General features: G+C 38.2%; 1 protein-coding gene across 5 annotated transcripts in view; it reads right to left on the bottom strand.

Moving 5' to 3' along the window:
- Positions 1–11,838, bottom strand: part of ELAVL4 (ELAV like neuron-specific RNA binding protein 4) — a 135,314-nt gene extending 123,476 nt beyond the window's left edge. The window contains exon 1 of one of the 5 annotated variants that reach the window (XM_006839747.1): positions 11,748–11,838. In XM_006839747.1, coding sequence (XP_006839810.1) covers positions 11,748–11,756 — 9 coding nt within the window. In that variant the 5' untranslated portion in view covers positions 11,757–11,838. Of the gene's footprint in view, positions 1–5,741; positions 6,093–6,504; positions 6,785–9,276; positions 9,373–11,747 lie in introns of those variants that run through there. The other 4 variants (XM_006839743.1, XM_006839746.1, XM_006839744.1 and 1 more) reach the window with 4 other exon arrangements.
- Positions 11,839–12,301: the final 463 nt, after the last annotated feature.

The raw sequence follows: 12,301 nt of genomic DNA, 5'->3' as shown, positions 1-12,301 counted from the left end.
TTTCAAAGCCAGATTCCAAGGGAAGTTATTTTCAGAAAAGACCTATGACTTTAAATTTTTTCCTTTATATATATATATTTAAGTCACATATGCTAGTTTTGCATTTTACTTTTGTGGTTAAAAATAAAGCTTTAAAAAACCAAAAACCTGCAAGTGCAACAAATACACTGACCTTATTTCTTCAACATTTTCATTATTTTCTCAACCAAAATTTATTTAAAGTATCCCTTTCTGGTTCTCAGTATTTCTTGATCCTTGCAAATTACCTTTTTTACTAAGGGGGTAAATATCTTTAGAGTTAGATGCAATAGGAATCCGAATAGTAACTCTCTTACAGCAAAAATGATCAGTCTTCAAATGGTCCAGGCAAAGGCAGAATCTCACAGGGGATATATATATAAGAGAGAGAGACAGAAAGAGAAACAGAGACAGAGAAGAGAGATGTAGCACCACCTCATTAGGAGCACTGATGTTGCACAAGTTATTTCTTAATGAAGGCACAAGGACCAACATAAATATTATCATTAGGCAGAAAGTATGTGAACATCCAAAGCCAACTAGCGGACTTAGCGCTGTCTTATTTTTGTCCTTTTGTAACAATTCCAATTCCAAAGTGCTTGATTCCCAACACTTATGCTCCAAAGCTATTGTGAATATACTGTCTGAATGCTTAATGAAGTAAACAACAAACAAAATGGCTCATCTTTGGTGCCCCAGATAGCATTCCAAACTGGATATAATTAAAGGTGTGAACAAGCAAGCAAGGAAGCAATGAACCTGCAGAGTCAAGGTTCTGAGAAATTATTAGGCATCCCGGGCGGCACCAGTTCAAATTCATCACTCATTATCTCCTATACCAGCAAGGTGCTGATCCACATGTTGGGACCCCGCTCCACTCTAGTGCTTCTTTTTAAAAAATTATTCATTTAATCTCTTTCCATTTCTAGATAGCAAAGTTAAGACAATTCTGCTTATGACAACTTCCACCCACCCACAGATAACCTTTGATTTATTTTTTTTTACCCTTAAAAAGCTGCTAACATATAAAGCACTACAATTCGGGCTGCCAACCTCAAGGTCAGCAGTTTGAAACCACCAACTCTTCTGCGGGAGAAGGATGAGGCTTTCTGTTCCCATAAATATTTACAGCTTCGGAAACTCTATACAGAGTCGCTGTGAGTTGGAACTGACTCCATCACACATAACCATCACCACAACCTCCAAAATGGAGTCTGGTGTGGTGCTGTAATATAAGCAATGGACTGCGAACCCCAAGTCGATGGTTCAAACCCATCAGCTACTCTTGGGAAACCTATACAAGGTTGCTATGAGTCGGAACTGACTCAATGGCACTTAACAACAACTTCTAAATTATACTGAGATTTCAAAAATACAAAAATGTTCCTGAAACACACCAAGAAACTAAAAAATTAAAGGCCAGAATATTAACACAACCACCCTATTTCCTTTTTGTATTAACCAATGGTTAAAGACAAGGTTCAAATGCTCCCAAAGAAAAAAAACACCTATTTTCATTTGATCTCAACCCCTTGAAAAGGCAGCTTCTAGCACACAAATATTGTTGTGGAGTTACACATTATTGATCGTTTCTCAAGGAAAAGATGTTTGGATCTAATAGAGGTCTGTAAAGATTGTTGTCCTATTTTCCCAGACTCAATACTTGAAGTTTTGTATTTTTCTAATAAGAAAGGAACTCTATGGTGTTCATAAGGAAAAGAAGGTACTTCTTAGGGGAATCCAGAGCAGCTTTCTTTTCTTCCCATTTAAGTACGCACACACACTTGCAAGTAAGTGTGTACACACATTTGATAATACCAAATAAAGAAAGCCAAAGATGGGTACAGAAACACACATACTTACAACTTATAGAATCTATTTCCTTCATTCTCTTCTCTCTTACACACACAAACAAACACACACTTTCCACATATTTATCAAATGAATGGGGAAATGGAGTGTGGGCAATAAAAGGTTGACTTTGCTTTCAAAAGAAGAATTGGTCAATTTTGTGCAACATGACCATAGACTGGAAAATAGTAAGACATAAGCTTTGGAATGTGCATGTCTCTTCCTACCCCCCCTCCCCAAAACTCCCTATGACATTGGGGGAAAAATACTGCATTGCAGCATTTGTCAGCGCATATTGTGTGTTTAGAATCTGTGGGCCAGCTCACCAACACATGTAGATATTAAGTGTCCAGACAAATAAATTAAACACCTGGTGGCCACAGATCATTGGAACTGATAAAGAAATCTGTCAAGGCCAAAACACCCCTGTCCATGTACAATGACCTCTATGAAGACCGGCTTTCTTTACTTGCAGTACACACAACCAAATTTGTTTTATTTTTTATTTTAAAAAGATTAAGATACCCAGGGCTAATTGAAGCAGCATGTTTCTCCATGGAAGTACAGTATTAGGTCTGCATACAGGAAGAAAATCTGGAAATTCCATTCAAAATAAAGAGATAAGTATAAAGGGAAGCAATCAAACCAAAGAAAAGAACTCACCCTAAGGAAACCCTTTCATTGTTCATAGCAACTCTAACTTGGAAAACAACTCAATTTATCCACAAATTCTTTTAGAGATATCAAAGCACTGTTCATGCACGGACTTCTAGATTAGAAATTTCAAATACATTATCACCAGCAGAAAAGCTAAGCTTAAAATATCTGAAGTCTAATGTGTCTGGAACCCTATTATAAGACTGAGTTTAGAATCACAAGGCACCCATAGCTCATTCTCTCTCTCTCTTTTAAAGTAGTCTATTGTTGTTTGTTACTTCACAGCAATACAAAATGCTTGAATATTCAAGAGACTAAGGAAGAGAGATAGAAAAAAGTTTTAAAGCTTTGCACAAACTATCAATCAGAAGCAAGTCAAGCTGTATCTGGTCAGGAGAATAAGTTGAATGAATGGCAGTTAAGAATGAATGGGACTGAGATCACGAATGAATGGTAAAGTTGCTCCTTAGTTGCTGTTTTTTCAGTCAGATATTAAAATCACTCTTGTAAATAACTGATTCTCAAAACAATTTCTAGCTATTTCCCCCTCATATTTCCACATTACACTTTCAGAAATATAAATATTAAGTTATTTAGCCATTGTATTACTAAGAGATATGTGGACATGCTGATCATTAAAACTGACAGGTAGCCAGGTGGTTTCTACAGAAATATTTTCAGATTTTCATTTTTTCATGAATGCATACTCAACCTTGTGCTTCCATAAAGGCACACCTCTACATATAGGTAGCAGGCATTAAAAATTTTAAGACAAAGAAGCAAGAAAGGTCAGCAGTAGAACCACATGTTTTTTTACAACCCAAGCCAAAATGACAGTTCTTATGGAAATTACTTTCTGCTAGCTAAAAATATCAGAAATTTTCAAAAACAATATTAGAGACAGTCAAAGAAACTGTTCTATTTCAAAAGCAACATATGTTTAATAATTCCAAATTTGAGAGTAATGTTCAAGTGTATGACAAAAAATAAGTTCATTTATTTTTATCTCAAGGGTCAAAACAAATTTAAAAAATGTCCCCCTAATAAGAAGACAAACCAAAAAGAAGCATCTACAAAGAAAAAGGAATAGGGGTGGTGGTGGAGATTTGCAATAAGAGTGAAAATTAACAGTAATCTCAGTAAAATCAGTCATACTCCTAACCTTTTAATATTTTTCAATATTTTGAAAATTGCTTATTTGGGGGCTTAGCATTAGTTAACTGATTCTGTATGTATCTATTTTATCTCCCAGGAAGATACCATAACAGATCAACATTTCAGTTGTTTTTACGCTATCTCCTATTCACCAGAGTACTATACCTTTCAGACCTTCTGGTACCAACCATCATGGGAAAAAGAGATTACTAGTAAAGCACACTTAGAGAAAAAAACAAAACAAAACAAAAAACCCCGAGATGCCTGTCACCCAGTGCTTGCATGAGTCCCAGACATTCAGGCACACTAAAAAAATAGTAATAAGCTTTTCACTTAATTTATGCCACGACTAGAACCAGGACCAAATGCTGAATCGAAGGTAGTGCTTGTGAGAGCCCACATAGCCTGATTGGGTCCTGTATCTGGAAGTATGGGGAGAGGGAAGTAAAGCATAAGGCAAGAACACAGCTCTTCACTTATTATATCTTAATTTCCACTTAGGATATAAAATGAGAGATACAGCGAACTCCTCAGAACTGCAGCATCAATATCTGATTTGGTAAAAATACCATTATAACCTCACACAACATTATTGCTTTGGGTAAATCGATTCTACCTGTATTTCTCCTATGGATATTTGCTGGAATTTCTAAGAAATAATTTGCAGAACCTATCAGTTGTGGGAGTTCACTATTATGCTTCCGTCAACTTCATTCAATATAATTTACATTTTTTTTCAAATGGCCTCATAGGATTCCTTGCGATTTTTTGCACGTACAAATTCACAGCAGGGATAAGGGAGAAAGGAAAAAGAAAGAAAGAAAGAAAGATTCCCTACCCTCCCTTCCCTTCCCCCTCTCCTTCTCTCTGTGTTTTTTTAAACCAAGAAAAAAAAGGGGGGGGGTGCATAGGACAGATGCTTAAAAATAGATTTCTAAAAATCACTGTAAACCAGAGTCAGAAATGTAATTAACACCTATTTATAAAGAATAATTAAAGTTGGGCCAGTCACAAAGAACGGCAAAGATAATCGAGGTCCTGTCCCCCTCCCCTCTTTTTTTTTTTACACTGTTTGCAGTGTGTTCTCAATGATAGCCACCTGCTCCCTACTCGGCTTCTCCTCTGTTCGTTTCCCCGGCAACCTTTCATTGGGTTTTCCTCCCAGCTATCGCTTTCAGTTGGGCTGCTCGGTCTAATCTTATTTGTTTTACACCCATCAAAACAACCAGCCAGACAAAGGCAATCCTCTAAGAATGGGGGAAAGACCATAGCTTTGTTATAACATCTAGGCAGAGCAAAAAGTCCTCCCCAGGCTTTGCTAGTGAAAAACGAGTGAGATGGATATGAATTTACAGTCTACCCTCATAACGGAGCTCGGAAACCCCATGAAAGCTACTGCCTGGTGAAAATTCAAAGTCAAAGTGGACACTCATGGCATCTGATCGTGCCATTTTGTGCCTATCTTCAGGGTCAACATCAGGTGACAGGAGTGGTACTCAAGGAGTTTCCCTGCTTCTTTTTTTTTTTTTTTTTTCCAGAAAAAGATGATGCTAAAAATAGATTTACTACTTTGGCTGAAAGGTTTTCCACTTCCCTGTCCGCATCCAAAAGTCATGTTTCACAATTGCATCTGTTGGTGCTGAATCTCACCACCTCTACCCTTCATTCCAGCCTTCCTCATCACTCCGAGCATGAGAGTGAAAAAGAATTGTGCCTTTAACTTCAACAGTCATGTAATTCACGTGAAGGCTCACAGAGACGGTGGACACGGCAGCCAACAGTGACGGTGACATTGTGATTGTCAAAAGAGACACCAACCTTGCTTGGCTAAAATGTGTGTTGGATAGGAGAGGCAGTGTGTGTGCTGTGTGTGTCTGCGGTGCCATTACACTTGGAGATGTATTCTGGCTTTCAGAAAAGAGAAATACTAATAAACATACACAAACGATCTGCACAGTGATTTACGATGCACAGTCCACCATCCTTACAGACATACACACACACACACACCCACCCACCCACGGCTGGAACCTCCAAGCTGCCTTTCTCATTTCACTTACCATCTTCAAGCCATTCCACTCCATCTGTGATCAGAAGAAGATGGACCCCTCACACAGTGTGTCAAAAGCGGAAAGGAACGTTATGTAAAAGCTGACATTCCTTCTTACAGAACTGCTGCCCAGAGAAGGAAGCAACAACTCAACACGCCAGGCACTGCTACACATACAAGCCGCCTCCTCTTTTTTTATGAGGTCATGACAGGAAACTCTTTGAAATACAAGATGCAGCATTTACTGAAGCCCAAATAAATCACTCTCTTTGCCGTTTTGACTGCGCAGTCCCCCGAAACACAACTGCCCATCTCAACGTTCAGAATCCAGGAGCTGTCTCCAGAGGTTTAAATTTCCAGCACGTAAATGGAGAGATTCTTAACCCTGCTGCACCCACCCCCGGCCCCACAAAACCCAGGCACGTAGACAAACCCCCTCTCCCTTCCAAAAAGAAAAGCGCCTTCTTTTGCCATTTTGGTCTCATGAAATAAAACCTCTTTCAAGAAACCAGCAATTATTTCAGCCCACCCCTCTCTGCCTTTATTTTGAAGGGGAAATTGACGACGACCTTTTAAAAATGACAGTTTCTCTCCCCACTGCTTTTCAATAAAAGGACCTACCCCACACTCTCTACACAAAAGAGATAGTAATGTAAGAGCCAAACAGTAGCAGAGAACTAAACTCTTGTGCAAGCAAAAGACTGGTCAAGGTGTAGATGCTTTTCTTCCCTCCGGCAACACAAATAACGGATTAGAAATCTAGTCATACCTACCATAACCATTCTTATTGGCAAATATTGGGTCTCGCAGAGCTTCGACTCTTCTCTTAAAATTTGCAAAGGTTTCAGAATATATTTTCAAATGACTACAATTGTAATATATTTCTAAAGATCCACAAAACACAGTGTGGATGATTGTAAAGTAAATCAATTATTTGGGGGGTGGGGGGAGAGAGAAAGAAAAAAAAAAAAAAAAAAAAAAGGAAAGAAAAGGAGCAGTGAGCTGAAACCCCCGATTCTAGGATGTAGATAAGAACAACTGAACAGAGCCTTGCTGAAATTGGCTCGAAGCTTCCCCTTTTTACATCCATTTATGGGACCATCTGTCAGCCAAAGCCAGGATCTGATTGGCTGGGGAAAGGAAGGGAGGCGTTGCAACATCAGGTGCTATTTAAATTAGCTACTGCCAGATTGACGATGTTAATGATTTGGTGACCTCTACAACAACAGAGACCAGATTTCTGAACTGCTTCTTGTGTCTGGTAATTAAGGCCCGGCTGAAGCAACAACAGCCATACTTGTATTTTTACCTTTTCCCTCCTCCCAGCTCAAAAGTACTGTAACAACTGCAGGTCACTGGCGGTTTGCAAACCTCAACGTTGTGAGGGTCCTCCCTTTCCCACGTTCTGAGGGCTGCACCATCCCACCCCTCAGATGGAGGGTTTTTCTCAGTATAGAATAATTTCAGCCACCTTATCTTTCTCGACAGTTGCTTTTTAGCGAAATGCATATTTAATGACCTGCCTCTAGGCTTAAAGATACAACAAAAGCACTTTAATGTGCCAATATATCCACATTTTAACTTTCATTTACCAATATTGCTGATTTCTAGTAAGTAATGCCCTTCATGCAGCTAACATTAGTCAATATTTCAAAAAAGAAGCAAGTTAGAGAATGCACTTGCTCTGTGAAGTAGGTTCAGACAAGTTTACCTCAGAAAACTATTTCCTAGTAAACAAAAAGGAAAAAGGAGGGGGGAGGGCAGCTGTCAGTCTCTACCTTTCTGCCTTCTGTCTAAGCTGTTCAAAACTGAGAATGATGAATGATTTATTTAAATGAAATTATTTCTCAGTGTGGATAAGGACATGATTTGAATTTTTTACAAAATCCACTAAAATACATTTCCTACTGCTATAGAGAAAGGTAAAACATAGCCTTATAATCTGAACAGAACAACTCATCTTGCTTAACTGAATGAGTGATTTTGCTTCTGTCCTTCTAAGGATGTTTCCCTACACACTTTGGCCTCTTAAAAGGCTTTCAAAGAGACATTTATTAAGTGTGCAATGATAATACAGTATGTCCGCCTGTGCTATAATTTCATAACCTTTATGCTATCAAGCCTTCATAGTATCTGTTTTGTTCTCGTTTGAGATTTTTAAGTGGCTTACCTGAGAACTTTATGCTTTACACCTATCCAAAATTATACCTATTCATTTAATTTATAATTTAATTAATTTGTTCCTCCAAATATATAGAGGTAACAAATGTTACCAAAGACACAATTCAACATAATCTTTGTTCCTTGGCTGGAATTGGTAGTGAGATCGGATTAGGCAGAGAAGAAAAACAGGCCGAAAAAGATGTTACACTTCAGAGCTCCTAGGTCCAAGAATTAATGGGTCTGTGAAAAAATTATTAGAAAAGAAATAATCTTTAAATTTTTGAAAATCTTTCCAAGCTACTATATCATGGGCACACACACACACACATACGCGTGCTTTAAGAATCACAGATACACCATAAAATGTGTTGGGTATATTGCATGAACTCCACAGACTCAATAAAAATAAATTAATCTATTGCAAATGAAAATACATGAAATAGAAAAAGTAGAAATGTCACAAATATAATCCCTTCAAGGGGAACAGTACTGAATTAAATAAACTATATATGTATGTATGTATATTTAACAAATGTACAAAGATTCTTATGAGTCCCAATTGTTGTTCTGTGTATTCAGGATGTTATAAATGGCTCAACATATGTGCACAAGGCAAGTACATGTGCCCCAAGTCAACAACAGAAACTCTGAGTGCCATGTCACCAATATAAAAATATTGTGAAAAGTAAATATTAACACAATGCCGACAAACACACAAATAAAAACAGTTCACTTGGAACAAAATGTGTACTTTGTATTTATCTGGAGATTGATAAACTAAAAGATAGAATTGAAAAAGAAACACCCTTTCTGCCACTCACTGCCACCTCAGCACACTTAGTGAGCCATGTATTAACATTAGGTATATCAAAAGGTATTCTGGCCATTTTCCTGAAATAGTTACTGTATATTACAGTATAAATAATGAACTATTTTTTTTTTTTTTTTGGCTAGGCTAAAAAATCCATGCACTTTGTATATTGATCACTTCTCCCAAAACCTCCATTCTAAAGTCTTTTCAACGGAATCCTCAAACACACACACAAATGTCCTCTGAGGCCTTTTCTCTAAAGACAAAGGCAGAATTCTATTGTTGGGAAAAGTCAACCTTATTATTGCATTTCCAATAGTACCATTCATCTTTCAGAGTGAGGGGCTGACCACTACATCAGTGGTGTGGCATTTGTAAAGCAACGGATTCTCAATATATTATCTCAAGAATCAAGCAGGCAAGTCTCCCAGTCATGCATGATTTTTTTTTTTTTTCCTGCCACAATCCTCCACCACCACAGAAAGAAACTTGTTTCACTCAAGCAGCTAAGGCAACCTAAAAATGATATCCCAGAGCTGTGTGGCTGCCAGCGCCGCTGTATCCCTCTTACCATAAATGAGCAGTTTCTTGACTCATTAATAAAAAGCTCCCTTAAAAGAAGTAATCTCATATCAGTCAGCCCCTCGCCACCAAGCACACATCCCAAAGGTTGCAGATATCTCAGCATCAGTCGCCGGCAGCCAGCTTTCCCATACAGAGTCCAGATGGACTGTACCAGAAGCCAATTCAGCGTTAATAACTACCTACTCCGCGCAGTGGAGAAGCCTTACATGGCACAATGGGCTAGGAAACAGCAGCCGGCTGAAACTGCAAATAAAAGAGACAACCAAATTCTCCAAAAGCACCGAAAGGAACAGAAATGGAAACGTGAACTGTATTTCTTTGACTTCCATGAGGGAAAAAAAAAAAAAGAATTCTTCATAAACATTAGGGGGGTAGGATGCAGAGAAGGGAGGGGGAACAACAAAACAAAACAGATGCTGCCCAGAAAAAAGTGACAAAATATTACCTCATTATTTAACAAAGCAGCATTAAGCGTCCTGCTGATTTCAAACATCTTGCCACAGATTTTGTTTTAAGAGAAACAGAAAGAATCCTTTGCAAAGCACTCCGTCTGCAAAGGGTTCTTCAATTTTCTTGCGCACCACAGAACAGTCAATATATTATTTCCCTAGAGTTCGCACATTAAAACCTCTAGTCAGTGAGCTGAATTTTCCCCTTATCTCACACACAGAAGACTCCTGTTATATGTACTGCTCTCTTTGCAAAAGCAGCCTGCCCCAAACATGGCTGGTGTTTAAACTACTCTTTAAAGTAACAGTTCACTGTATAACCACCAGGTGGGTAGAGTGCACAAATTCAAATGAACCATCTTAAAAGATTGTTGTTGTGTTTTGTTTTGTTTTGTTTTGTTTTCCCCCCTTGGAATTGTTTTTGGGTGTAAGACGTGACGTGAGAAACACCAGCAGCCTAGCAGGCAAGATTGTCTCTTGCAGTAGCTTGTCAAAATAAATAAATAAAATTCCTTCTCCTGTCTTATAGTGAGGAAATAAAACAAAACAAAACACCACCACCAATTCTAATAAGAACTGTGAAGAACGAAGCATAAACAAGCTTTGTTTCATTCAGCAAATGATGAACAGGAAAATCCAATCACCACAGTGCAAGGGGGGATACTGAAAACTCCATGGAAATGGTGTCTTTTAGCCAAAAGAGAAAAGTCATTGCACACATGTGATGAAAGCCCATTTCAAAAGTGCACATATGGACATAGCACATACAAGATGGAGGCAAGCGTTTTAAGGGTGCTACTTTTTTCTCTGAGCAAAACATTAGGTCAATTTGATGTCTTTCGTGCGAGAGAAATAACCAATAGCTTAAAAGTAAAGACATTGAAAAACAACAACACAACAACCCTATAAAACAAAATTGTAAGCATTCTTTTTTTAAAACACAATTACATGAGTACTTATAAACAAATACAAAAGCAAAACAATCAAACATCCCTAATCGGTCCTGTTCTTTCCCCCTAAGATTTGCCTTGACACAGAGTATTTCTGCTATGCACTATTTTGGATATATAGCTAACTTGGCCTCTCCTTTGTACCATCCTATTCCAATTAATCTGCTCTTCTGCCAGGAATAAATAGAATGTCCCAAGTTGAAAATGGTTGGTGTGTGTGTGTGTGTGTACAGTATTAAAAAGGAAAAAGGATAGAACCACCTAGACAAAAATAAATGGTATCACTTACATTGTTGTATGGCCTTAATTTAAAGAGAGTCTTACTATTTACAAAGCACGCATACCCCGTTCTGTGTTTCCATGTGTCTAAAACAGAAATCGACACACACACAGATACCTTAGATCTTGTTTCCTTGGCCGAACAAAATTAAAGCCCTAGAACTTCCACATCTTCTTGCACACACTGATGTTGACACAAGTTATTTTTTTAGCCCATCTAGGCAACATTTAGCCACAGACAGCAGCAACTGTCTTCTTCATCTTTAAATCAGGGCTGCATCACTTAATATCATTTAACCTCCTCGCATATATTAAGTTTCAAGTGATAATTTTTAACTGGGGAGTGAGAAGGAGGAGCTGCTCACATCAAATCCTGGTTGTATGAAATAAGCTAATTTGTACACTCACCATATGTCTTAAACACTAATTAAAAAATGTCACTTTCTTCAAACATTAAAATGTAATCAGCCTAGTAAATAAAATATTCTTGCGTTTTGTTGCATTGGTGATAATTTAAAGAGTGTTTATCACACGGTAACCTCTCTATTTTGATTACCAAGGAAGATATTTTATTTGAGAAGAGAAAAAGAAGAGATTGGGGGCAATGGGGAGTGAGAAGTGGAAACCACTACTGTATGTAGCTGCACAAAGGAAAATAAGAAGTAGCTCGCTTTTTAAGGACCCAGTGTCTTGTTACCCTAAGGCAAATTCAGCCAATCAATACCACCCATTGACGGTCTACCATCTGCCATGCTACCCAGCGATGTGGCTAAACAGACCTGTTCCATATGACCCTAGCCAGCTCATTTTCAGTCCATTAGGGCAGTTCCAGAGCATTCACGTGCAACAGCACAAAACTCCAAGTCAGACTGAGCCTCTTTCTCCACACCAGCTCCTCCAAGCACAGCTGCAGACCTTTTTCTCCTGTTCCGGGTGTCTGGATTACCTCTTCTTGCCCCTCAATTGAATTAGCAAAATGGGGTGGAAAGGTAGAGTGAGCAGACACTCACATATCCACACACACATAGATAATTGCTGGTCCTTCTTCACTGTCATGCAGAAATCAGAAATTCCATGTGCTTTGCCATAATATGATTATGGCAAACCATTTAAATACCATCATCAATGACTATGACCTGACATTTTCCTGTGGCTCAATTTCTTTTTAACCTCTCGTCATCCCTTGAAAAGTAAACCTAAACTGCTAGCATTTCTTCTTTAAGGGAAAATACAAGCAGCCCACCCAGACAATGATATTTTATATATAAAATGTCTGATAAAATTTTAGGTTTAATTTTCATTTGTTGGATTATTGTGTTGATCTCTGTCTCTT

Source organism: Chrysochloris asiatica, unplaced genomic scaffold, assembly GCF_000296735.1.
Source record: "Chrysochloris asiatica unplaced genomic scaffold, ChrAsi1.0 scaffold00026, whole genome shotgun sequence".
Taxonomy (NCBI): Eukaryota; Metazoa; Chordata; class Mammalia; order Afrosoricida; family Chrysochloridae; genus Chrysochloris; species Chrysochloris asiatica.
The sequence above is the reverse complement of the archived record's forward strand: the minus strand, read 5'-3'. Positions and strand labels throughout refer to the sequence as shown.